Source organism: Diplotaxodon limnothrissa, linkage group LG8 (genome assembly GCF_057381915.1).
Source record: "Diplotaxodon limnothrissa isolate DT_005_m linkage group LG8, D_limnothrissa_male_GT1.1, whole genome shotgun sequence".
NCBI lineage: Eukaryota > Metazoa > Chordata > Actinopteri > Cichliformes > Cichlidae > Diplotaxodon > Diplotaxodon limnothrissa.
In genome coordinates, this window is record NC_140603.1 from 31,588,329 (window position 1) to 31,612,729 (window position 24,401).

A 24,401-nucleotide genomic window follows, 5' to 3' on the forward strand; every position below is an offset into this window, starting at 1 on the left:
AGGCTCAGGGAGGGGCGGCCATCTGCCGCAACTGACTGGGGTTAGGGAAGACACGACAAAGTCACGCTGCTGAGAGCCAGAGATTAATAAGAACTAATGAGCGCTGTAAAGCACTATACAAATACAGGCCATTTCAGTGCAGGGAGGTCTATTAACACATAGTGAGTGAAGAAGAAACACCCAATGCATCATGGGAATCCCCGGCAGCCTACACCTATTGCAGCATAACTAAGGGAGGATCCAGGGTCACCTGGTCCAGCCCTAACTATATGCTTTAGCAAAAAGGAAAGTTTGAAGCCTAATCTTGAAAGTAGAGATAGTGTCTGTCTCCTGAATCCAAACTGGAAGCTGGTTCCACAGAAGAGGGGCCTGAAAACTGAAGGCTCTGCCTCCCATTCTACTTTTAAATACTCTAGGAACAACAAGTAGGCCTGCAGAGCGAGAGCGAAGTGCAACACAATGTGAATGGTGCACTGAGGTCTAGTGACAGCAGTGATGATATTGACCACAGCAGACAGAAGCTTCATTAATAAGGTGTTTAATAGCTGTTTGGGGTAATAAGACATACAGACTGTGTTCTGTTCCAACAGGAACTGTGCTTCATCACTTTGCTTACTTCATCTGCAGACAAACGTCGTCTTCATTGTAAAAAACACAAGTGCTTATTGAAGATGTGCAAAACAGAGTAACAACAACAACAACAATAATAACAATAATAATACTGTCAGCAACAACAAGGAGAAAAGAGCTTCAAACTTCACAAACTCACAGTGAGAAACTTTGTACCATCAAAACAGAAATTATGGCTTCAACAGTGCAAACAACACCAGATCCTCCGAAGTCCAGCCCTGATACCCAGATATCCGGTGCTCGCTGCTGTGAAAGGAGGTTCCTGTACCTCCTCCACGCCTCAGAGAACCCATTCTTCACACTGAAGCTGCAGTCAGGCCCAAAGTTTGTTGACGGTTTGTGGCTCTGAACGGCATGCCTGAACTCGGAGCTCCACAATCTCAGAGAGCAGTTGTTATTAATAACCCCAGTATGCGTGCTGTCTAACCTGACCTGGCGCTCTGCTGCCGCCCCCCTGTGAAGCCTCGTGCGGACTCTGTCGAGAGCTGCTCGTTTGGTGATGTCACTGATTACTGGACTTTGTGAGCTAATGTTAGCTCACAGGCTCTGAGGCACATACTTTGGTTTCAACGTTAGACTCACCCTGAGACCGTCACCGTGCACGCTTTGAGTCCTTTCTTTGAACCAAACGGGAATAAATTCCCGTTTGGTTCAAATAAGGAATAAATTCCCGTTTGGTTCAAATAAGGAATAAATTTCTGTTTGGTTCTCGGCACAGCGCCTCCTTCAAGACGTCCTGAGCAGCTGATTTAATCAGTTTAAAGAGCGACGTAGCCTCACCTTCAGACTTCACCAAAGAAACGCTTTGAATGAAACTTGATTTGAGAACCTTCATCACCATGATCACCTTTTTCAGATTATAGTTTCCCCTTATTTAAAGATTATTTTCTATCATTTGAGGAATGAGAACATTGGTACTTTGAGCCCTGATGACGGGATAATGGAGGGTTGAGTTTAGATGATTTAAAGGTTAGGCATTTAATTGTTTCCTTTTTTAACTTTATAGTTAATCAATATAAACACTCTCACAATGAAAAAGACTTTAAAGTCATGGCAATGAGAACATTTCCCATTTTTTCAGATAACTATTTGTTTCATTTATTTTAACTAGAATATTCTTCTTTAAGGCCCAAAACAGAGAAATACAAAACTCATATTTTACCAGCACCGAGATTAGTTCAGGTTTTTCTCTTCATGCTAATTATTTATTTTTTATTATTACAAGAAATGTTTTCTTTTATTTTCAATGTTTGCTTTTGAAATGTGTTGCAGAGTAAAATGACTCTTCTCTCTTTTTTAAAAGTCCGAAAATAAACACGTCAGGTGTTTTTTTTTCATTACGTTAAATAATTCAACGTTAATTATAATTCACTGAAAAAGTTATAAAAAGTTTCTTTGATGAACTCTGAACTTTGAGCGATCATTAATGTTCATCCCTGTTGCTATGAAAAGTTATTCTGTTCTCATTGCTGAAAACAGGTATGGAGTAAAAGGTCAGAGGTCAAGCTAACAGCTGATCTGCTTTCCCACACAAACTTCATTGTAGTTTCATTTAAGCACAAACTCAAACCATCAGAGACAAACACTTTAAAACTCAGCTGATCTGAAATTTAATGAGGTCAGATCTTCCTCCTCCTCCTGCTCCTGCTCCTCCTCCTGCTCCTCCTCCTGCTCCTCCTCCTTCTCTACAGACAGATCTGTTTGGCGAGCTCGCGGTCCAGGTCGTGAATCAGCGTGTCAAAGTCCTTCAGGCTGAGCCGACAGTTAAACGGAGCGTCAAAGTCCAGGAAGTCATCCATGTACAGAGCTCCGCCCCCTCCTGTTGGCCATGCCCTCTTCTTCTCCTCCTCGTCTTCATCATCACTCCCTGAAAAGCCAAGAGGAAGAAGCAGAGTCAGAGAGGAGAAGGGGCTGTCAGTAAGACACCTGTCAGTTCTACAGTCACCCTCTCCGGCCGTAATGTGACCCAGCAGGAATCAAACAGGTGTTTCAGTGACACCTGTGCAGGTTAACCATGTGTATAGGTAGACGATCAGCTGATTTTTACCTGCATCGCTCTCGCTTCCTGCCACCTCATCGTAATCGGCATCCTGCCCGGTCAGAAACTCTTGTCCGCAAACGCTCCAGTCTCCCGCGTACCTGTTGATTGGCGGTGGACTCTCCAGCCGGGCCACACCGCCACGCCCTCGCCGTGACACCACCACCTCCTCTTCAGGGCTCTGTGGTAGAGCCAGGCGCAACGCAGGATGCCGCTGCTGCTGCACCAAGGGATTCTGGTGAGGGGTGGAGGAGGGAGGAGGCGAGGCATTGGCGTCGGCTGGTGCTCGATGAGTCGGCACTGAGGACAAAGAACAATTGGGACGATCTCGATGGGTTCCATGGCAAGGTAAGGAATGTGGGCAGGTCTGTAGGGCTTACCTGGCCACAGCTGCAGCAGGTAGTGCAGCGCTTCGATGTGCCGTTTGAAGTCCACGGCGCTCGCCATCTCCTCGCCATGATAGAAGCCCTTCGTTGATCCTCTTCCCGACTTCCCTCCTCCCCCCCTCCACGCATCTTGGGTTGGCGTGAGGAGCACAGGCCCGAAGCACACGGCGAGGTTCTGATGAGTCATCCTGTTGGCGGCGCTCAAAGATGCTACGAGGCTGAGGTGGTCGAGCAGGAGCAACAGAGTGGCCTGAAAGCGAGAGATGGCGAGGACAGTTAGTAGACAACTCAGCGGTTGACCTGCTGAAATCTGACCTGATGTCAGATTTCAGATTAACTCGTCTCAATTTTCCCGAATGTAAAATATTCAGCCTGTTTATTTTACTTCAAAGGTTCCAGGTTGCGAAAAGGTCAAAGGTCAGGGTGTTAGGTTGCAGCTGAAGCTGCCAGTTTTCTACCCCTCTGTAGGACCATGTGTTCATACAGGAAGTAAACAGGAAGCATGCGTTCATTATTCCAGACTATTCTTCCTGTTCAAAGGCTGCTGCCAACATTACCCACAATGCACCGGGAACCGCGACAGCAGCTTCTGCATTAACGAAGAAGAAACGTCTCAATGAGAATGCAGTTGGTGCATGCAGAATTCCTTGACTACTGGAATTATGTCACTGGCCAGTTCTAGCGCGACATGCTCGATCAGACGAAATCAAACCTTCATCATTTGCTTTAAATGTAAACGCTGTGTGTTCTTTATCTGTCTTACACCAACTCTGCAAACTAGAGCGGTCATAGAGGGCTCACAGCTGGGTCACAGTAGTGTCCCAGAGACAGGAAGAAGCAGGACCAACAGCAGGCCTGCACACAGAAGAAGAAGAGTAGCATGAGGAAGAACATTGTGGGCTAGTGTCCATCAGATAGACTGAGTCAAGGTACTGCTGACTGTGAGGACACAGCAGGAAGCTGCATTGTAAGAATACTGCTGGTGCACTGCAAGATTACCACAGTAGTACTGCAGGAGTACTGGCTGTTACCCTTTCTGGAGGTGGCAGACAGGACAGCAGCTCCACGGTCCTTTGGGACAGTTGGGGATCAGGTGTTGCAGGTTGGACAGGTGGGGGTCGTAGGGTCATGGCCTCCCGGACCACCTGGTACAGAGTCCTAGTGATGAGGGGGGATGGCAGCTCCCGCAGGTAGTCCTTTAGAATCCCTGAGGAGGCAGGTGAGTGCAGTCACAACGAGTATGAGGACGATCAGAGGTCGGGTCAGAGTCTAGCTCAGACACAGGGACAGGGTAAGGAGCCAGGGGTCAAGTACATGTTCTCTGCTGTGCTTACCTGTGATTACGTTGATGTCAGGGTAGAGGTCCTCAGATAGACAAACTGCTGAGCTGTTCCTTTCGAACCAATCCCTGAGCTCCTTCTTCACCGCAGCAGAGCCACAGAGCCTGTAAAGACCTACCACCTGACACACACACAGACACATAATCAGCTGACGGCGAAGCCGCGGCATCTTTGTCACAGCAGACTTGCACGCTAACCTTCAGTCCCCGTCGTTCGATCTCTGCCACTGTTTTCTGGATCAGCAGGGGGACTGGAGTTGCAGAGCCCTCTTTCTCCACCAGGTGGTGGAGCTCAACCCCAAACACAGAGGACGGGGTGGATGCGTCGCCGTTGGGCTGCAGACACACAATTTATGATTGAGTCTGTAGCGGCGATGGTGGTTGGTCCACAGTTCACAGCACTTCATGCTCATCATGGAGATGCTGATTTCCCTTTTCAGCAGCGGTGCAACTCCTACCAGAGGGTTTGCTGAGCATGATGCTACTGTGATTGGTCTGCCAGCTCACCTGACCTGAACCCCTATCTGGGCTTCTGTAATACTGGAGCAGCTGCAGGCTGACCGTGGCTATGCTACACTGCACTGCAGCAGGCATTGATGGTGAAGGAGCCCCACCAGGTACCGACTGTGTGAGTGAACACACCCTTGAGAAGCTGGACGTTTCCATATCACAACCACAATCACCAAAATGAAAACAACAAAAAAGGCTTCAAAAATTTCACTTTATGTGTAATGATCAGTGTTGGTCAAGTTACTTGAAAAAAGTAATCAGTAACTAATTACTGATTACTTCCCCAAAAAAGTAATCCCCTTACTTTACTGATTACTTATTTTCAAAAGTAATTAATTACTTAGTTACTTAGTTACTTTTTAAAAACACGATTTACAACCTGAGTAGCTGATAAAGTGATAGATCTTTCAGCCCAATTCTACTTTTTCTACATAATCATCATACAAAATGTAATCAAATGGAAAAGTCTCTTTTTAAAACTTGTTTTATTAGTTTTAATCTTTTAACTTTATGCATCAAGCAAAAATTAATTATCTGCATCATTCTCTGACTGGAAGAAATTAGTTTAACATTTAAACCTATTTTCTGCACATTCCAGCTCATAAAATAAAATATTTTGTGTGTTTACACTCAGTCTTTCAAATAGATGCAAGTAAAACACAGCAGAAAATAAATAAAGTCAAAGACTCAGCGGTCCTGTTGCTCTATTTTCACCTGTAAAGCAGGAGTGGGGTAGGCGGAGGTTTACCCTGGTGCAGGTGTGCAGCGGTCAGTGGAAGAATCCGCGAGTTTCTCTGTGAGTTTCCCATTACGTCGTAGCTACTCGGTGCTTGTTTGGAAGTTTAGGGGTTTTTTCGCTGTAAAAAGAAGTTTTCTTCCCACGCACAGCGGACACTAATGTTTTTGTCACTTTTTATGGAATCAAACTCAAAGTAAGGTCAGTACTTCCACGCTTTAAACGCTGCACGCTCATACTCTCTCTGCACTCGATATGTGATCCACTGTTGATCTGCACACAGCTGTTGTCACTAACGGCGCACTCGCTTACGTCACTGTCATGAGACATTCTCGCAAAAAAATCACGGTTTTAGTAACGCAGTAACGCAGCGTTCCTACGGGAAAGTAGCGGCAATCTAATTACCGATTTTGCAATAGTAATCCCTTACTTTACTCGTTACTTGAAAAAAGTAATCAGATTACAGTAACGCGTTACAAGTAACGCGTTACTGCCCATCTCTGGTAATGAATATGTGAAAGCTTACTTTTACCATTATATACGTTGTTAGTATATTCAAAGTTTTCGAGTTGTGCTATTTGAAGAACAGTCCAGACTAGCAGGACGATGGGACCCCGCCCAGGTGACCTGCTGGTTCCAGTTAAATCTAGCTGCATGTATCAGCAGCAGCAGTGGGATTGTGTACCTGCGTGTCCCATTTCTCCTGCAGAGACAGTTTGATATAGAGAAGTCCTCTGGGCTCCAGCTTCACACAGAGCTGCTGACAGCGACTCCCTGACAAACCAAACACATCCTCAGCATACAATTCAGACGTCAATGATAATCATAGTGTCAGCTGCATTAACAATGAACAATGTGGTATAATGAACCTTTGAAGAGAGGGGGGATGGAGACCCCACCCAGACCGCACACCCGGTTTCTAGTTGGACCACCTGAGTTGGGACTCTGCTCAGATGTTGTTTTGGGTCCACAGACTGAAAAAGGGGAGAAAAAAATTTGTGAGCAGATTTAAATGGACACCCAAAGAATATGATGATGATGATGATGATGATGGTGTGTGTGTGTGTGTGTGGGGGGGGGGTCGTGATCAAATAAAAATAGAAAGTTGTGTTTTCAAAATTGGAGTTCAAGTTATTTTTCCTTCCAATAGTGTTAACATGCTGCACATGGACAAGATTTTTTTTTTAAATTTTCATTGTAAGTGGGCTAAAGCAGTTAATTAAAAGTAGTCTCACATAAATGCTGTAATTTGATTATTTTAATAAACATGTAACTTATTCGATGCTGGCGTGACCACAGTGCACACGTCTGCTGTTGCTCACAGTGGTCCAAGGGGACGCTCAGGGAGTTTGTGCATTCGCTCAGACACGTGAAACATTAGAGGGAACGTTGGTTCTGCCTGAATGCGGCTTTGTTGTATTACCTGGTGTTAATACCACTATGCGGAGCTGCCTGGCTCGCTCTAGCTCCAGGTGGAAAGTGTGGTTTAAGGGGAGGGCCGAGCCTCGCAGCATCAGGAGGGCAGTCCTCGCTCTCGTCACCCCATCAATCTGTATCACCAGGAAGACTTCCTTACTGCCCTCTGACCTGAGACCGAACATCCAGAGAGACAGAGAATGACTGCTCCAAATCTGAACCTAACCCTCCAACAGGGGGCCCCCTTGAACACAACATTCACAGAAAAATGTTGTCAGTGGAGCCAGAAGTGACCAAGAGGGTGGATTAGTTTGTTAGACTGTACAGGTCTGTCCGGTGTATCACATAGACACAGACGACCTGCTAATTAGTACTCAGTAACATCCAAGTAAATTCCTAAAACTGGAGCTCAGACTTCTTGTATGGTCTGCTGGTAACCCCAGCAGACATATTGTTGGTCAGATACCAGAGATCCAGGTTAGAAGAATGTTTTATATCAGACCTGTACTCAGACGATTTATACCCTATACAGTCATGAATTAGCTGCTGGTAAAACAGCCAGTCTGAGCTTTAGACTGTTGACCTGCAGTTCTCTTAATGTCCACTGGATGCTGCTGTGTTCAGATTCTGTGTTGAAGTGAATTAAAGGCTTGAAGGTATGTTTATACCTGCTGGTCTTCATCTCCTCCAGCCCCAGCAAGTGGACAGTCAGTAAACCCGTCACCCGTTGGCTGCATCTCGGCGGGTCGGAGCCCACGTACAGCTGGAATGAGCTGACGTCACAGGGCCCATCCTGGGTGATCACGTGTTGAGAGGGCTGCTGTCGTGGCAGTAGTTCAGGGGAGTCCCCGTCACTAAGATACCCTGACAGGAAGACACACATGTTCTATTATAGTAGTTTTTCACTGGATTTCACTTAGAGGCTGAGACTCCCCACGCTTTATTGAAAATGGATGAAGATGGAATCCATGACCTTAATGTGGTTCTGGCAAGGTCAGAAATATCAGGAAGATACACAGATTTCTGTGAAATACAGTCACAGACGCTTTGTATTTACTGTGTACTCATTCTCACTATCGGTTTACTCCTGAATCCTGCCCAGAGCCATGAAAGTTCCTGCTCTACATCTGAGCTAACCTCTTCTCCCCCACGAGCGGTTTACCTCCTTTACTGGCTGAGCATCCTCTTGATGACCGTCGCTGTGGTCGGGCTGGAGAGGTGGAGCTGTCCAGATGATACTTGCTGATCACGTTCTGGTTGGAGAGCGCCAATAATGATGCCGTGCTCTTACCAGCCGACTCCTCTCCGCTTCCTCTATTGTCATTTGTTTGCCGATGGGCCCGAGAAGATGAGCGGAGGCTGAGTTTCCGGCGCAGCTCGGGAAGTTTCTTCATCTTTAGAGAGAGTTTTCTTACCGTACCAGGAGACCTCAACCTGTCAATCATACTTCCTGACACACCCCCTTTCTTTTGGGAGGCGGGACTAGAGTCTGGAGGAGAGTCTGAAGCAGGGTGAGATGAAGAACGCCAATGAAGACAAAACCTGAGCAATGTGGTGACAGCAGGTGAAACAGGAAGTCTTACCTGTATTTTCTGCTTTGATGTCATCGATATGGTGACTGACACTTGGATTGGGGAGGCTGGAGCACTGAAAGTCCTCCAGTGGACTGGCACTGCTACAACCTCCGCCAATGTCTGTTCCAGCACTAGGCTCATCTTTTTTTGCCCTCCGCTTCCATACATCCTCGTCCCGGCGTAGACCTCCTAAGTCCTCCTCCTCGGGGATCGGGTTGTACCAGATGTTGCTGCCACTGTCCTCCTGAGGATCGCACACTTCATCTGCAGTCTTTCCTGAAGAAAGCACCCAGGCTCGGCTGCTGCGATCCAGGCTCTGCAGGTAGGCGCGCTGGCCAGACAGCTTGGCACTGACGGAGGTGGAGGGAGATTCAGCGGGGTCCCCTGCTGGGTAGTAGGATTCCTGTTGCATTGTTGTGCTAACACAGGACGCACTGGTCTTATCCCAGGCCAGACTGGTGCACATCCTGTCAGCACACTGCTGCATCTGCAAACCATGACAATAACGAGTGGACACATCACTGAAGGGAGAGAAGGGATAGAGTGAGGAGTCAAACCACCATCAGATCCAGGAGGAGGTGTCCATCTACCAGCAGCACAATCTCTGTCCAACAACCTTGCAACTGTTATTTCTGGGAAGTGAACATATTTCTCTGTTTTCCCTGTTAAAAATCCATGCCTAACACAAATAAGTGCATGCACTGTATTGTTTTAATACGTGGGAACGTATTAATGAAAGCACCTGAATTGAGACATAGGAAAGGGTTCAATAAGCAGCAGCAGAACAAGAACAAGGGACCCAACCACCATGGACATCGTAGCTGGAGGAATACTAGGAGGAGAACATAGATAGAGAACTACCAGGAGGACAAAGACTAAGGATTACCAGGAGAAGAACAATGATTAAGGATTAGCAGTGGAAGTAGAAAGACTAAAGATTACTAGGAAGATAAAGCCCAATTATTAGCAGGACAAGAACAAAGCGGACAGAACAAAAACTGAAGCAGCAGTAAAGGTCTGACTATTAGCAAAAGAAGGGACAAAGGAGAATGGCAGTGTGAAGGCTCAATCATATAGATAGTGTGCTATTACCTTGTCTTGCACCAGCCTATGGCTCAAGGCCTGCCCAGATGCATCCTGAGATATCCCTGTGGGTCTCTCCTGGTCTGAGAGTGTGATGGTGGCGCTTGAGGTCAAGAAGGTGGGTGGAGCTGCAGAGCCCTGACGCGCCCACTGCTGTTTCTTCGCCACTGTGATATGGTTTCGAGGAGGCGATGGGGGGTCGGGGTCTGTAAGTGTTGGTGACGATGGTGAGGAAGAGGACTGGAAGACATTGTCGGGCCGGACTGGAGCCTCTGTAGTAAACAAACAGCTATTATTATGGGCTGGATCAGTACGTTTGGCGCTATCAAAGTGGTGAGGTGGAGTTTGATCTGCACACACTGGTCCAGATCAGATGATAGGAAGCAAAACTGATTTTTCCACATGTGGTTGCCCCTCCCTGAGCCTGGTTATGCCGGAGGTTTCTTCCTGTTACAAGTTTTTCTTTCGCACTGTTGCTAAGACAGTTGCTCGCCTGCTCTTGTCTCATGGTTGTGTCAGATTATCCAGCATTTTTTAGAGTTTTGGTTTGTAGAAATATTTTGTTTTGATTCCTGGTTGCCTTGCTTTGCATATTATTATTGTATTTGGTCATTAATGTATCTGTGTCGTCCTCATTTAGTGAGCTCACTTCTCTTTTGCTTTGAGAGTTAGTGTTCCTCATGCTTTGATTTTAGTCCTCTGTGATTTGGTTCAGCTGTGTCTCCATCTGCACAGCTGTCTCCACTTGGTTACCCTCCTGTCACTGTCCTTCAACAGAACATTTGTTCCCCTTACCCCAGTGTTCTGCTAGCGTTTCCTCTGTTTTTGGACTTTATGATTTACCTTTGGGATTTCCTGCATTCACTGCAGAGTTCAACTTTGTCTGTCTTCATGACTCCTCTGACTCTCGCATGGTATGCAACACCTACAGCCTTCTGACATGTTGGAGTTTCTCTGTAATATTACAGGGTTTTTACTTTGACATATAAAGCGCTCTCAGCTGACCTTTGTTTTCAGCTGATTTCCTATTGATGGTCATATGATCAGCTGTTGCTGTGAAGGAAAGTGGAACGTTTCTCTGTCACATCCTATACATGTAGATTACTGTTCCAGCCCTCAGCGCAGACCCAGTGTTCCTGTGTGTGTGTGTGCGTGCGCGCGTGTGTGCGTGCGCGCGTGTGTGCGTGTGTGCGTGTGTGTGCGTGTGTGTGCGTGTGTGTGCGTGTGTGTGTGTGTGTGTGTAGCAAAGTGCTCCTGCGCAGTGTACCAGGGGCACGGAGAAAAGTTGTCGTACCATAGGCACGAGGACTGTGTTTGTGTGTGTGTGTGTGAGATCCTCGTGACGGTCTGCAAAGTAGCTGTCTGAGCCTCATGAATACACTCTGTTTGTTTCTGTGTGTGTTTCAGCATCTGTAAATGTGACGTGTGTTCTGAGTTCATGTGTTAAACTCGTTTGTGTGAAATTGTTAAATGCCATGAATGCACCATTGTGACTTCTTATTGGGTAAAGTCAGCAGTTTAACCTGTGTCCTCTGCATTCAGGCACCCCCACCAAGAGAATCTAAGAGAAGTCCGAATTCAGGACTGCATTCAGGACCCCTCAAACTGTTTTAAAGTAGTTTGGATGGTGCTCGAGTATTCTCGAGGGTCAGTTATCGGCTGGTGTGGTTTCCTGTAGTTAAACTGTAGTTAAACAAAGTCCCAAAGGACATCAGGATCATAGCTAAATAGGATGAACTAAAGAAATCCCTCCTGGAGGTTAGGATCACTCTCTTTCACTTTGCAGGTTAAAACATCGTCACGCACACGCGGGGTCCTTTCAATGCATTTGTTTCACACTTTAAAGGAATGAAAGGTGGACTGAATCGGACCAAGCTACAACACGAAGGCTAGCTGTTCTCCTTGTGTTCTCAGCACAGCCCCTTTGGACTGAAAACGGGCCCAGACAGGAAGTGACACTCTGCAGAGGTTGTCCCTCATTTCCTGTCATCAGAGACGAGAGCGTGAGCGCTAATAATAGTCCATCTGTTTTTCATTTCAACGGTCCTACAAACAGCGATCACTGTGGGGCGGGGGTGGGGGAGTTAGGGCGTAGAGTGGAGTGGTGGGGGTGGAGGGGTGGTAGGGTGAATAAACAGCTGTGACTGTGCAGATGTGAATGAAGTCTCTGTGTTTAAAACCAAACACACTGCTGTCTATTCACTATTCATTACAGCCTGAAAACAAACACACACACACACACACACACACACACACACACACACACACACACACTTTCTAAACAAACTGATGTGTTTCAGACACTTTCGTTTAAAGGCTCTTAAAGGGACAGTTCCCTGAAAATCCTCCTCTGACCTATTGTCTGCTACAGCTTTGACCTTTAACCCACATGTTTACATCAGAAACTCAGTGAGTGAGTTTCAGGATGACCTTCGAACCATCAGACTAACCTCCGCGTTGGTTTAATGTGTTCACTCCGGCTCGCTCCATGAATCGCAGCGTGCATGTCAGCATGTGTGAGCTGAAGGAAGAAGCCATCGAGCTCGTTTTCTGTTTAATCTTTGTGTCCACATGTTTACATGTTTGTGTCCACATGTTTACATGTTTGTGTCCACATGTTTACATGTTCACCTGTGTGGTTTTAAAAGTCCTTACACATAATGTTTGAAATGTTAATATGAAATAAAGCCATCGTGTTCACTGAGATTCATATCTCAAACTTTTACTCAACATCCCAGAGAGATAAACAGGAAGAAACCACACACAGGCCTAATGACAGGAAGTGGCTAACTGACCCAGATTTTCTACAGAAAGCTAACAACGTGCGACTGTCCCCAGGATCTGGATCTGGATCTGGTCATGATTTCAAACCAGGACTGAGGAGAACCTTTGACACTGCTTCAGTCTGAACCCTGAACCCTACTGAGGATTTACCTGGAAGTGTAACTACACGTCGCGTCATTGATCGCTCTGTGGAGCACCATCTGTTCCTCCTGTTTACTTAAAGCTTTTCCTCTGGGTTTTCAGAAGTTATCAGAGGATAATGATCATTACTTTAGTGTAAGGACTCCCAGATGTCAGAGAGAGATCAGTAAAACAATCAGGATGGACACGAGCGGAAGAACAAAGAAATGGAAAACTTGTCTGCCCCTCACCACAACAAAGAGCGAGGACTCGGACGTGGAAAAGTCTCAGCACTTCACTTCTTTGGCCGCAACTGCTGATGAAACAGCAGGACAAGAGCACACAGCCATGAACTCATGATGCACCTGCATGAAGCTCTGGACAGAAGAAATCCGGCGCGAGACATCATGTTTTCACGCGGCACTGAGCAGTGACATCGCAGTGACATCACGAGCATTCGGTCCATTCATTGGCTGTTTGTCTGTTGTTATAGAAACAGAAGACATCACTGCTCTGTGTGTGTGTGTAAGAGTTCGGCCCTGAGCCCAGAGTCTTGATCCAGAGCAGACCTGCTCTAAAAATAAAGTGAGGAGGAGGTCTGAGCATGCACTGAGGAAGCTCGTTGAGGACTCTCTCAGAGAACCGAGGTCATGTGGCAACATTTTTCCTCTCCACAGTCTCTGATGCAGCTCTGCAGCGCACACACTGCGTTCACAAAAGCATCTAACGTACATATTAGTGAAAACAGCACAGCAAATCCACACTCTGAGTTCCCTCGGATGTGACGTGACGGCTGATTGGCTCAGGTAAAAGTGTACTGTGCTGGTGTTCCAGATGTGCAGGTGTACCTTCACCTTCTCCGACACCCCCAGTTGCAGGAAAGCGCGTGTTTCTTATTGTTCGAAGCTGAGAAACATGTTATAAACAAGCTCCAGCAATGCACAAGGTCACAAAGACTGTTGAACAGGAGGGAGAGCAGGTTATTTGTTAATCTGAAGGTTGGTGCTTCGATCCCTGGCTGCTCCAGTCTACGTGCCAAATGTTCTTGGGCAAGATACTAACCCGGAGTTGCTCTCTGATAGATCCATCAGAGCATGAATGTTAGACAGAACACACATACATAGTATAAAGTGCTTGAGTGCTCAGAATAGAAAAACACTTTATAAGAAGCAGACAACACAACATCAGATGTGTTTGACACAACAAGAGTTTCAGTCAGGTTTCAGAGCTCATCACAGCACAGAAACAGCTTTCAGAGCTGCAGTGGTTTGTATCATATCTATCTAACAGACTCCAGTTTGTGCATGTAAATGGAGAGTCCTCTTCACACACTGAGGTTAATTATGGAGTTCCACAGGGTTCAGTGCTAGGACCAATTCTGTTTACATTATACATGCTTCCCTTAGGCAGCATCATTAGAAGACATAGCATACATTTACACTGCTATGCAGATGACACCCAGCTCTATCTGTCCATGAAGCCAGATAACACACACCAATGAGTTAAACTGCAGGAATGTCTTAAAGACATAAAGACCTGGATGGCCGCTAACTTTCTGCTTCTTAATTCAGATCAAACTGAGGTTATTGTACTCGGCCCTGAAAATCTTAGAAATATGGTATCTAAGCAGATTCTTACTCTGGATGGCATTACCTTGGCTTCCAGTAACTCTGTGAGGAACCTTGGAGTCATGTTTGACCAGGACATGTCCTTCAACGCACATGTTAAACAAATATGTAAGACTGCTTTCTTCCATTTGTGCAACATCTCTAAAGTTAGAAATATCCTGTCTCAGAGTGACGCTGAAAAACTAGTTCATGCATTTATTACTTCCAGGCTGGACGACTGTAATTCATCATTATCAGGATGTCCTAAAAACTCACTGAAAAGCCTTCAGCTAATCCAAAATGCTGCAGCAAGAGTCCTGACAGGGACTAGAAAGAGAGAGCAGATTTCTCCTGTTTTGGCTTCCTGTTAAATCCAGAATTCAAAATCCTGCTCCTCACATACAAGGTCTTAAATAATCAGGCCCCATCTTATCTTAATGACCTTGTAGTACCATATCACCCTATTAGAGCACTTGGCTCTCGCTCTGCAGGCCTACTTGTTGTTCCTAGAGTATTTAAAAGTAGAATGGGAGGCAGAGCCTTCAGTTTTCAGGCCCCTCTTCTGTGGAACCAGCTTCCAGTTTGGATTCAGGAGACAGACACTATCTCTACTTTCAAGATCAGGCTTCAAACTTTCCTTTTTGCTAACGCATATAGTTAGGGCTGGACCAGGTGACCCTGAATCCTCCCTTAGTTATGCTGCAACAGGTGTAGGTTTGTCCTGTCCTCCTCTCCTCACCACAAGTGGTTGCAGCAGATGGCCCCGCCTCTCCCAGAGTGTTGGAGGTTTGTTCCTGTTAAAAGGGAGGTTTTTCCTTCTTAATGCTAAGTACCTACTCATAGGGGTCATAGAATTGTTGGCATTTTCTCTGTATGTATTATTGTAGGGTCTTTATCTTACAATATCAAACACCCTGAGGCGACTGTTGTTGTTGTGATTTGGCGCTATTGAATTCAACTGAACAACATACACACCACACACACCAACACAGTGAGCTGTTGATGTAATTACTGGTATGTGAGTGAAAAGGTCACGTCTAATATAGATTGATGGTTTTGAATGGTTTGGGTGGCCACGTTGACTGGAAACGCGTGGACATTCACCCCGAAACATCTGAGGACTGGACAGCAGAGACGAGGACGCCGACCTTGGCCTCTGTTAGCGTGTTAGCACGAGGTCGTCTGCTCATTCATGGGTCATGCTGACCTCCACCCTTTGCTGAGAACGCAAACACAGAGCGTCAGGGTCATGTGTCCTGACGAAGGCTGCGATGAAAACAGAAAAGTCACATAGACTCTCCCTGTGCTCTGCTTCAGCTCTGATCAGACACTGTTTGCCCACTCGGATGTGACCTGAGACGCCTGAGGTCATGAGGTCAATGCTGATTCCAACAGCAGAACTTTATTTAAACAAGCTCTTTCATAACAATGGTCCTCTGCCTTAGTTTCCCGCCCACTTCAGGGATGAGAGCAGTTCATCCCTCAAGTTTGGGAAGCTTGCCGTGAGCGTGCTCACAGTGAGCGTGCTCACAGTGCCCTTAATCTGTGATAGGAAGCAGCTTCATCACATGAAGGCATCGTGAGGTGTTCACTGCCCTTCATAAACTTTATTCTGACATTAAAGGTAGCGTGAGGCATTCACATGCTGCATGTAAGTGAAGGAAAAGTGAGTTTCAGCTGCTTACCGCTCAGTTTGGGGTCGGTCTTCCTGCGGCTTCTGTCTCTGCCTCTCAGCCTGGAGAAGGTCCTCTTCAGCAGGGGCTCAGCCATCGTGCACCTCCCTCTCCTCCTCCTGCTCCTCCTGAGTCGGGAGGTGCTGGGAGGAGAGTGGAGTCAGTAATCCAGCAGGAGAGCAGGAGATAGAGCTCCTTCTCCACGAACTCCTCGTCTCCTCCTTCGTTCTCAGAGCTGTTCTACAGGAAATGAATTCCTCGCATTCTTTCCCAAACTCCCCCTTCGCCCCTCTCCGCCCCATGCTCCTCCTCCCACTCTCCTCCCTCTGCAGGGACACAAGGAGAGCTGCACTGAGGCATCATGGGAGGTGTAGTTCTGCTCCAAACAAGTGCTCAGTTTCTCTTCAGTTGATGATTTTAAAAGTGATTCTTAACACTCATGTAGACGGGCAGTGAGGGTAACTCCCACGTCATCGGTGACACTCGTCTTCTTCTACTGTCTAATTCAGGGTCATTAACCAGATCCTGGGGAGGACCTGTAAACTCAACACAGAGAAGCCCTGAATACAAAACCCAGGACTGTGCTGCTCTCTGCTGCAAACCGCTGCTCTCTGTCCATCTACCGATCTGTAAGAAATAAAATCTGGTTGATCGAACTCACGACTCAGCTGTTACGCCCTCTGCTGGAAGGAAACCGGAACAAAGAGGCTGAAGGTGAAACCAGGTTTAGGTGCAGGAGGAGGGGGAGGAGCTTTGGAGGTCTCTGTTGGTTTCTTTAGTTTTGTAGAACACAAAGTGGGAGTGAAAGCTGGAGCGTCGCCTCAGCTCCCAGTGACCTGAGGTAGTCTCCTCACGCTTGCATTCACAGGTGTAACCAAAGTAAACTCACTTCCTGTGTGGGCCGAACTGCATGTTGTCTGGAGCTGAGCCTGTCAGGCAGCAGGTAACTCACCTGTGCTGGAAGCTGAGTCTTACTTTAGACGTCTCAGCAGGAGGCGAAATCTGTAAATCCTTTATTTCTGTGTCTCAGTGGAGGTAAAGGAGCGAGGAGTAACATCCACGTGACAGGAAGGAGAGCTCCGAGGTTGGACATGGAGCTGCAAACAGAGACCAGACAAATGGCAAAGAGCTTCCTCCTCTTCATCAGCACTAAGGTGTTTGGGGGTCTAGGACCTCCAGACCCCCAACGCTCTCAGTGAGCTTTCCCATGTGACAGCAGACAGCCAATGAGGTGACATCACTCTGAGCTGTAACCAGTAGGGGTGCAACGATATTCGTATCGATATTGAACCGTTCGATACAGTGCTTTCGGTTCGGTACGCATATGTATCGAACAATACAACATTTGTAATTTATTTTATCAACTTTCCTTCTGACGATGCTGTCTGTGTTGAGCGCTCAATGAATCTGTGTTCGACTACTCCGCCTAGGCTGCACTGTCGAGCGCAGATCCACTGAGCGCTCAACACAGACAGCATAGTCAGAAGGAAGAGCGCAGGGCAAGCTAGCGAGACAGAAGTTAAGCTCTGCTTGCAACAGGCAAATTGAACCTCATTCAGATCTGGCGTTTGGAATTATTTTGGTTTTCATGTGACGTATGACCCTGAAGGTAAGCGAGTCATGGACTAAAGTAAAACAGTATGTTGGATGTGCCATGCAATGCTCAATTACATGGGTGGGAACTAGTGTGTTAGCGCAGTTAGCTCGTTAACGTGTTGGCCGTCTAGCCCCATGCACGGGGCGATCGGCGGTAGCTCGTTAACGGAGATTTGCCGTGTTGTGGCGTTAAGGTCATTTCAACGAGATTAACCTGAAAGCACTAGTGGGAACACAACGAATATGACTGCACATTTACGCCGACATCATCCTAGTGCAAAGACAAAAACAACAAGCATGCTACTAACTTTAGCCGAGTCATTTAGACAGCTGTTAGCACATGATTCTCCTTATGCTGCTGAGAATATAGCCCAGAAGAAGCGGATAGTATAGCTTTTATTTTGGAAAGAGACATTTCTCTGTAATAAACTCTCTTTTCCAAAGATGAGTGATTCCTCAATCAGATACAGGGCTTGCAAAATCGCTAGCCCGACGTCCCGGAGCTAGCGATTTTTCCAGTCGGGCTACCAAAATCTATCTCTGCCCTGCCCGTCGGGCTATTGTAGGAAAAATATATGTCAATGCTTTTGCATTCTTTCAGAAATGTAGCTGGGTAATTATGTCATTGGCATCGGTGAGCCACTGTCAATATGTGACATATTGAAGTCGCGTTTGAATTTGCGCTTGTTTTTTTGCTTTCACTTTGCAATCGTGCGAACTGTGTATAGAGAGCGACAGCACTGATCTGTGAGTGATGATAATTTGTGCACCAATTCCTCTGACATCGTCTTATTAATCGTTAGCTTACTATGCAAACATGACAAGTGAAATCTCCCGCAGCTTAAACATGTGAGAGGTTGATCGCGCAGAGAATCGCTGAGCTTATGTGAGTGCGTGTGTAAAAGCATTTCAGTTCTGCTGAGCCAAATAAGACAGGTCAGGGTGAAGAAGTGACAGCCAAAGAAAAGCTTACCACAAAACGGAGAAGTTATGACAAATCAGACTATAAGAAAGTGCAGCTTTATGGTTTCATGGACAAAAGAATTTCTGTGGCTGCAATATGACGAGCTAAATAACCAGGGCTGCACATAAGTGGTCCGCAGGTGCGCATTCGCTGTCAAAATAAAAAACACGCACAAGGGTTAGGGTTAAATTTAAAAACTGTACTTTTGAGTTAAAATATATATTTATAATTTTAATAAATGACAAATTAAAAAGGCATGAACATTTTTTTGTATCGAAAAAATATCGAACCGTGACACCAAAGTATCGAACCGAACCGAACCGTGAATTTTGTGTATCGTTGCACCCCTAGTAACCAGGTATTTAACCCACTCAGAGGCAGGGGAGCCTGTGGGCCTCCTTACTCACCTGTCCCTCCTCTGTGTTTGAGGCTGCCTCTACGGCCCTTGCTTTACCAGAAAGTTTATGTCGACACAATGTTTCCTGAATCTTCATCGATCAGCTGACTCATCTGTGTGATGGTGACTATCAACAACCAGCACCAAACTTAAATCTACAATTAAAGATAAAGACAAATCGTAAAACATTATGTGAACATCAGCAGGTATGAAATCGCCCATACTGACCAATCAGATCTCAGGAAACTGCGTCACCACTCCTGCAGCTCCCTCAGCTCAGCAGGAGGTCTGAAGTCTTTGTGTTTGATCAGTAACAGAATTTTATTCTTTATCTTACAGAACTCAGTTTTCTGTGAGCATGAATATCTGATCCTAACAGAGCAGCTGTTCATCAGACCCACAGCTCAGAACATCGCAGCTGGTCTTTAACCAGTCACTCGATTAGTCTGTCTCACACACACACACACACACACACACACTCAAAGACAGACACACACCAATGAGTTAAACTGCAGGAATGTCTTAAAGACATAAAGACCTGGATGGCCGCTAACTTTCTGCTTCTTAATTCAAACTGAGGTTATTGTACTCGGCCCTGAAAAGCCTAGAAATATGGTATCTAACCAGATTCTTACTCTGGATGGCATTACCTTGGCCTCCAGTAACACTGTGAGGAACCTTGGAGTCATTTTTGACCAGGACATGTCCTTCAAAGCACATATTAAACAAATATGTAAGACTGCTTTCTTCCATTTGTGCAACATCTCTAAAGTTAGAAATATCCTGTCTCAGAGTGACGCTGAAAAACTAGTTCATGCATTTATTAGTAGTAGTTCTGATTAAGCAGAGATGCACAAATAAAAATATAAGTGTCATGGAGTAGGATCTGTCATCAGAAAGGAGCAAGCACTTTGGCGACAGTGGGAAGGAAAAACTCCCTTTTAACAGGAAGAAACCTCCAGCAGAACCAGGCTCAGGGAGGGGCGCATCTGCTGTGATTGGTTGGGGTGAGAGAAGGAAGACAGGATAAAGACATGCTGTGGAAGACAGACAGAGATTAATAACAAGTAGGATTCAATGCAGAGAGGTCTGTTAACACACAGTGAGTGAGGTAGAAACACCCAGTGCATCATGGGAATCCCCGGCAGCCTACGTCTATTGCAGCATAACTAAGGGAGGATTCAGGGTCACCTGGTCCAGCCCTAACTATATGCTTTAGCAAAAAGGAAAGTTTGAAGCCTGATCTTGAAAGTAGAGATAGTGTCTGTAATGTTTGCATGCCTCAAACATTAATGATGACAACTTCAGTATTTCTCAGTTCCAGTCTTTAATTCTCAGGCTTGCAGCAGCAACACAGTCTGCAGCGCTAACTTGTTCCTCTAACGTTTTTGTTCCTTTCCTACTAACTTCCTTCCGCCTCACGTTCGACCTTTTCAAAATAAAATATCTGTAAACATCACGGTGTCTTTCTCCTGAATCCAAACTGGAACCTGCCTCCCCCCCTTTTTTTGCGTGTTTCATGTCTGTGTTTGTGAATCCAGCTGCCAAAATAAGTTTGTTGTTCTCCACCTGTAATTACGGGTCTTCCACTAGATGGAGACATACTCCATCAGATGGTTTAAAGTCAGTCCCAACAGCCACCATCAGATCATCACAGAGAGTGCAGAACCAGCTTTAATTGTGTGAGTGCCTGAGGCGCACTATTGTGATCCAGTTTCTCTTTAAACTTTATTCTTCTACCTTATTATTCTAGTTGCTCCGTTTCTTTGCTGGTTAACTACTGCCTCAGTTTTTGTGCTCTTTCTGCTAATGCCTGCTATATCTTTCAGTGTGCATAACTTTTATACTTTTTGAAATATTAAGCTTTTATGATACTTTTTTGGCCCATTTAGATGCATGGAACCACATTACAAGTGTGATCACTGGTTTTAGGTGAGCTATGTTTTAGCTCAGTGAGATGAGCTGCTGTTCTCAAAGCTGGAGGCCAGGGTTCAAATCTCGCCCATGGCAACATGTTTTCAGCAGATACTTCAAGCTGGCAGAACTTTAGGTTGTGCAGCCTAATTATTTCTGCCAATTAATTGCAATTTTGCAATGTTTTTATGATTTCAGCAAATTTTCTAATATCCATTTTAGCTTTTTTGCCTCTTTTCACCGGAATGTTCAGCTTCTTCACCTGTTTTGAGCACAAATTTCAGGTCCTTCACCTGTTTTCTGCAGAAAGTTTTCAGCTCTTGTCAACTATTTCTTTTAAGCTCTTTCTGCTAGTTCCTGCTATATCTTTTGGTGCTCATAACTGTTATACTTTTTGAAATATTAAGCTTTTTATGCAATTTCTTTTTTTACCCTATTGAAATGAATGGACCACATTACAAGTGCGATCAGCGATTTAGCTCTCTGGCACGAGCCTTACTTTACCTCATTGAGGTGACCAGCCATTCTCAGAGCTGGATGGCCAGGTTTGAATCTCGCCCATGGCAACGTGTTTTCAGCAGACAGTTCAAGCTGACAGCTTGTGCTGTTTTTTCAGCTGACTGTTTTGCTTGATCGATATGTCTGCTAATTTATTACAATTAAGTAATGTTTTTATGATTCCGGTTAAATTGGATTGATTAAATTGGGCTGCGTAAAAGTATTCCCTTAGGTTAGACAAAGCCATCCCTCCCTTACACTTCGGGAGTTGCAGTGTTGTTAACCTTGTTCTGGAGTTCTTCCCATCCCATATAAACCTTGAGATCATCTTGTCCCATATTTTAAATTTAAAATGCATAGGAAGTGGGAGTGATTGATACACGTATAGCAATCTTGGGAGAACATTCATCTTTATTATTTGAATTCTAGAGTAAAAATTTGTAGGTGCTGTTGACTTTTTTTATGTTACCCTCCACCTGATTGTAGTTGGTGTGAAACATAGCAGATAATGATTTTGTCAAGGTTACGCTCAAATATTTCATGGTATTCAAGTGCCACTTTAGTTTCTATTCATCTCTAATCTTTTTCGACTAGGCTCATTGAAATTAATGGACCACATTACAAGTTTAGCTCCCCAGCATGAGCCTTGCTTTAGTTCAGTGAGATAAGCAGCCGTTTTCAGAGCAGGCGAACCGGGTTCGAATTTCGCCCATGGCAACATGTTTTCAGCAGACAGTTAAAGCTTACGTAACTTCAGCGTGTGCAGCTTTTTTTCAGCTGAATGTGTTGCTTGTTTAATATTTTTGCTAATTCATTACAATTCAGACTTCAGCAGCTTCTACAACTGTCTTCAGCAGACAGTTCAGCTTGCCAACATTTCTTTTCAGCACACAGTTTAACTTTTTAACCTCTTTTCAGCACAAACTTCAGCTTCTCAAATCAAATCAAATCAAATCACTTTTTATTGTCACATCACATGTGCAGGCACACTGGCACAGCACATGCGAGTGAAATTCTTGTGTGCGAGCCCCACAAGCAACAGAGATGTGCAAACACAACAACACAAACGAGCAAAATACAAGAATGGCCAACCTGAAACTAATAAATATATGTACAATATATAATAGTGTATGCATTTCTGGATGTGTATACTAAATATTTTCCTACGTGTGTGTGTGTGTGTGTGTGTGTGTGTGTGTGTGTGTGTGTATACACATTTTTACAAATTAAATAGTAAAAAAATAAAATAAAATAATAATAATAATAATAATAATAATAATAATAATAATAATAATAATCCATTTTAGGAAGAATTTTCAGTTTCTTCATCTTTTTAGCATAATGTTCAGCTTCTTCACTTCTTTTTAGCAGAAAGTTCTGCTTCTTTACCCCTTTTCTGTAGAAAGTTCAGTTTCTTCACCTCTCTTCAGCACAAATTTGGGCATGTATTGCAGCACATCTTCCCTCTTTGCACTCATTCTGCTTTCTTGACACTCACTCAGTATACCCTTTTAAATAAAGCTGTCTTCAGCGAACACTACAGCTTCTACACCTCTTTTCAGCAGAATTTTCAGTTTCTTCACTTCTTTTCAGCAGATAGTTCTACTTCTTCAGCTGTTTTCATCAGATTCCACTACACGGCATTCACACTGCATTTTCGCAGGAAATGCAACTTTTTCTACTTCTACCTTTTCTATGAATGCCGTGAGGCTTTTTATACCATTTTTTGCCCCATTAAAATGAATGGACCAAACTACAAGTGTGTTTGCTGGGGTGAGCTGTGTTTTAGCTCAGTGAGATGTGCAGCCATTTACAGAGCAGGAGGGCCAGGTTCGAATCTCAGCCATGGCATCATTTGTTTTCAGCAGACAGTTCAACATTTTCACCTGTTTTCAGCACACATTTTAGCTTATTCACCCCTTTTAAGCAGAATATCAGTTCTTAGCACAGAATTGAGCTTCTTCACCCCTTTTCAGTAGAAAGTTCTGCTTTGCTGTGATGCATTCACCGTATTGTGATCCTGTTTCTCTTTATTCCTTATTCTTCTACCTTAATATTATTATAGTTAGTTTTAGTTCACAAAATATCACAAGATTATGGGAGATTAAATCTAAAGTTGACTGAAATATAATCTGTAAAATCATCTGGAGACAGACACTATCTCTACTTTTAAGATTCAAACTTTCCTTTTTGCTAAAGCATATAGCTAAAGCTGGATCAGGTGACCCTGAATCCTCCCTTAGTTATGCTGCTGGGGGATTCCCATGATGCACTGGGTGTTTCTTCTTCACTCACAATGTGTTAATAGACCTCCCTGCACTGAATCATTAGTTATTCTTAACAGTGGCGGTCCTAGCCTGTTTGCCGCCCAGGGCAACCGCCTGTGTCGCCCATAACAAAAACCGCTACTGATTATTAATCTCTGGCTTTCACAGTATGCTTCTTTCCTGTCTTCCACCTGTGACCCAACTGGTCGCAGCAGATGGCCCTGCCCCTCCCTCAACCTTGTTTTTTTTCTGGAGGTTTCTTCCTGTTGGAAGGGGCTTTTTCCTTCCCACAGTTGTCAAAGGGCTTGCTCATAGAGGGTCACCTGATTGGGATTTCTTGTTTTGAATGATGTGTTTATAAACTTGGTGTTTATATACTTTATTTGAACACAGACTTTCTGTTTTAGATTTAAAAACAAACATTTGTGAATTAGTGTAGATAATTACAACTCATGATGTTGGAGAAGAGGAAATAAAGTTTTTGCCCAGCAGGGGGCGTAATGTCTCCTCACAAACACCACCCACAGCACCTTAAAGAGTATGAATGAATGTATTCAATAGCTTTAACAAACTTAAATAACAATTAAAATAATTATTATTGTTGTTGAAGTAATGACGTAATCAAAACTATAAAAGTGATTAAAATGAATAATGATAATAATAATAGTTCTAAAATTCTCCACCTTGTGTGTGAGGTCACTGATCCTTAGTCTGGCCTGGCAGGCGCGTTGCCCATCAGGCTTGATTACGGTGTGTGTGCATCTTTAATTGCTGCTAATGGAAGTTGACGCTTCTTTAATGAATTGACAGCGAGGTTAATGAATGCAGCTGTGAATGGCAGGTCCAGATGTCCAAACCTCAGTTTGTAT

The 24,401-nt window shown here is 44.8% G+C and overlaps 1 protein-coding gene across 1 annotated transcript; it reads right to left on the reverse strand.

The window, feature by feature from the left end:
- Positions 1 to 2,036: 2,036 nt before the first annotated feature.
- syde1 (synapse defective Rho GTPase homolog 1) lies at positions 2,037 to 16,152 on the reverse strand. The gene is made up of 14 exons (XM_085361663.1): positions 15,909 to 16,152; positions 9,722 to 9,984; positions 8,639 to 9,116; positions 8,218 to 8,556; positions 7,724 to 7,919; positions 7,063 to 7,226; positions 6,509 to 6,613; positions 6,325 to 6,413; positions 4,592 to 4,729; positions 4,389 to 4,515; positions 4,086 to 4,261; positions 3,049 to 3,304; positions 2,678 to 2,968; positions 2,037 to 2,497 (listed from the first exon to the last, which is right to left on the reverse strand). Exons 1-14 carry the CDS (start codon positions 15,991 to 15,993, stop codon positions 2,316 to 2,318), a joined length of 2,889 nt encoding a protein of 962 aa, XP_085217789.1. The 5' UTR covers positions 15,994 to 16,152; the 3' UTR covers positions 2,037 to 2,315.
- Between the last annotated feature and the right edge of the window lie 8,249 nt (positions 16,153 to 24,401).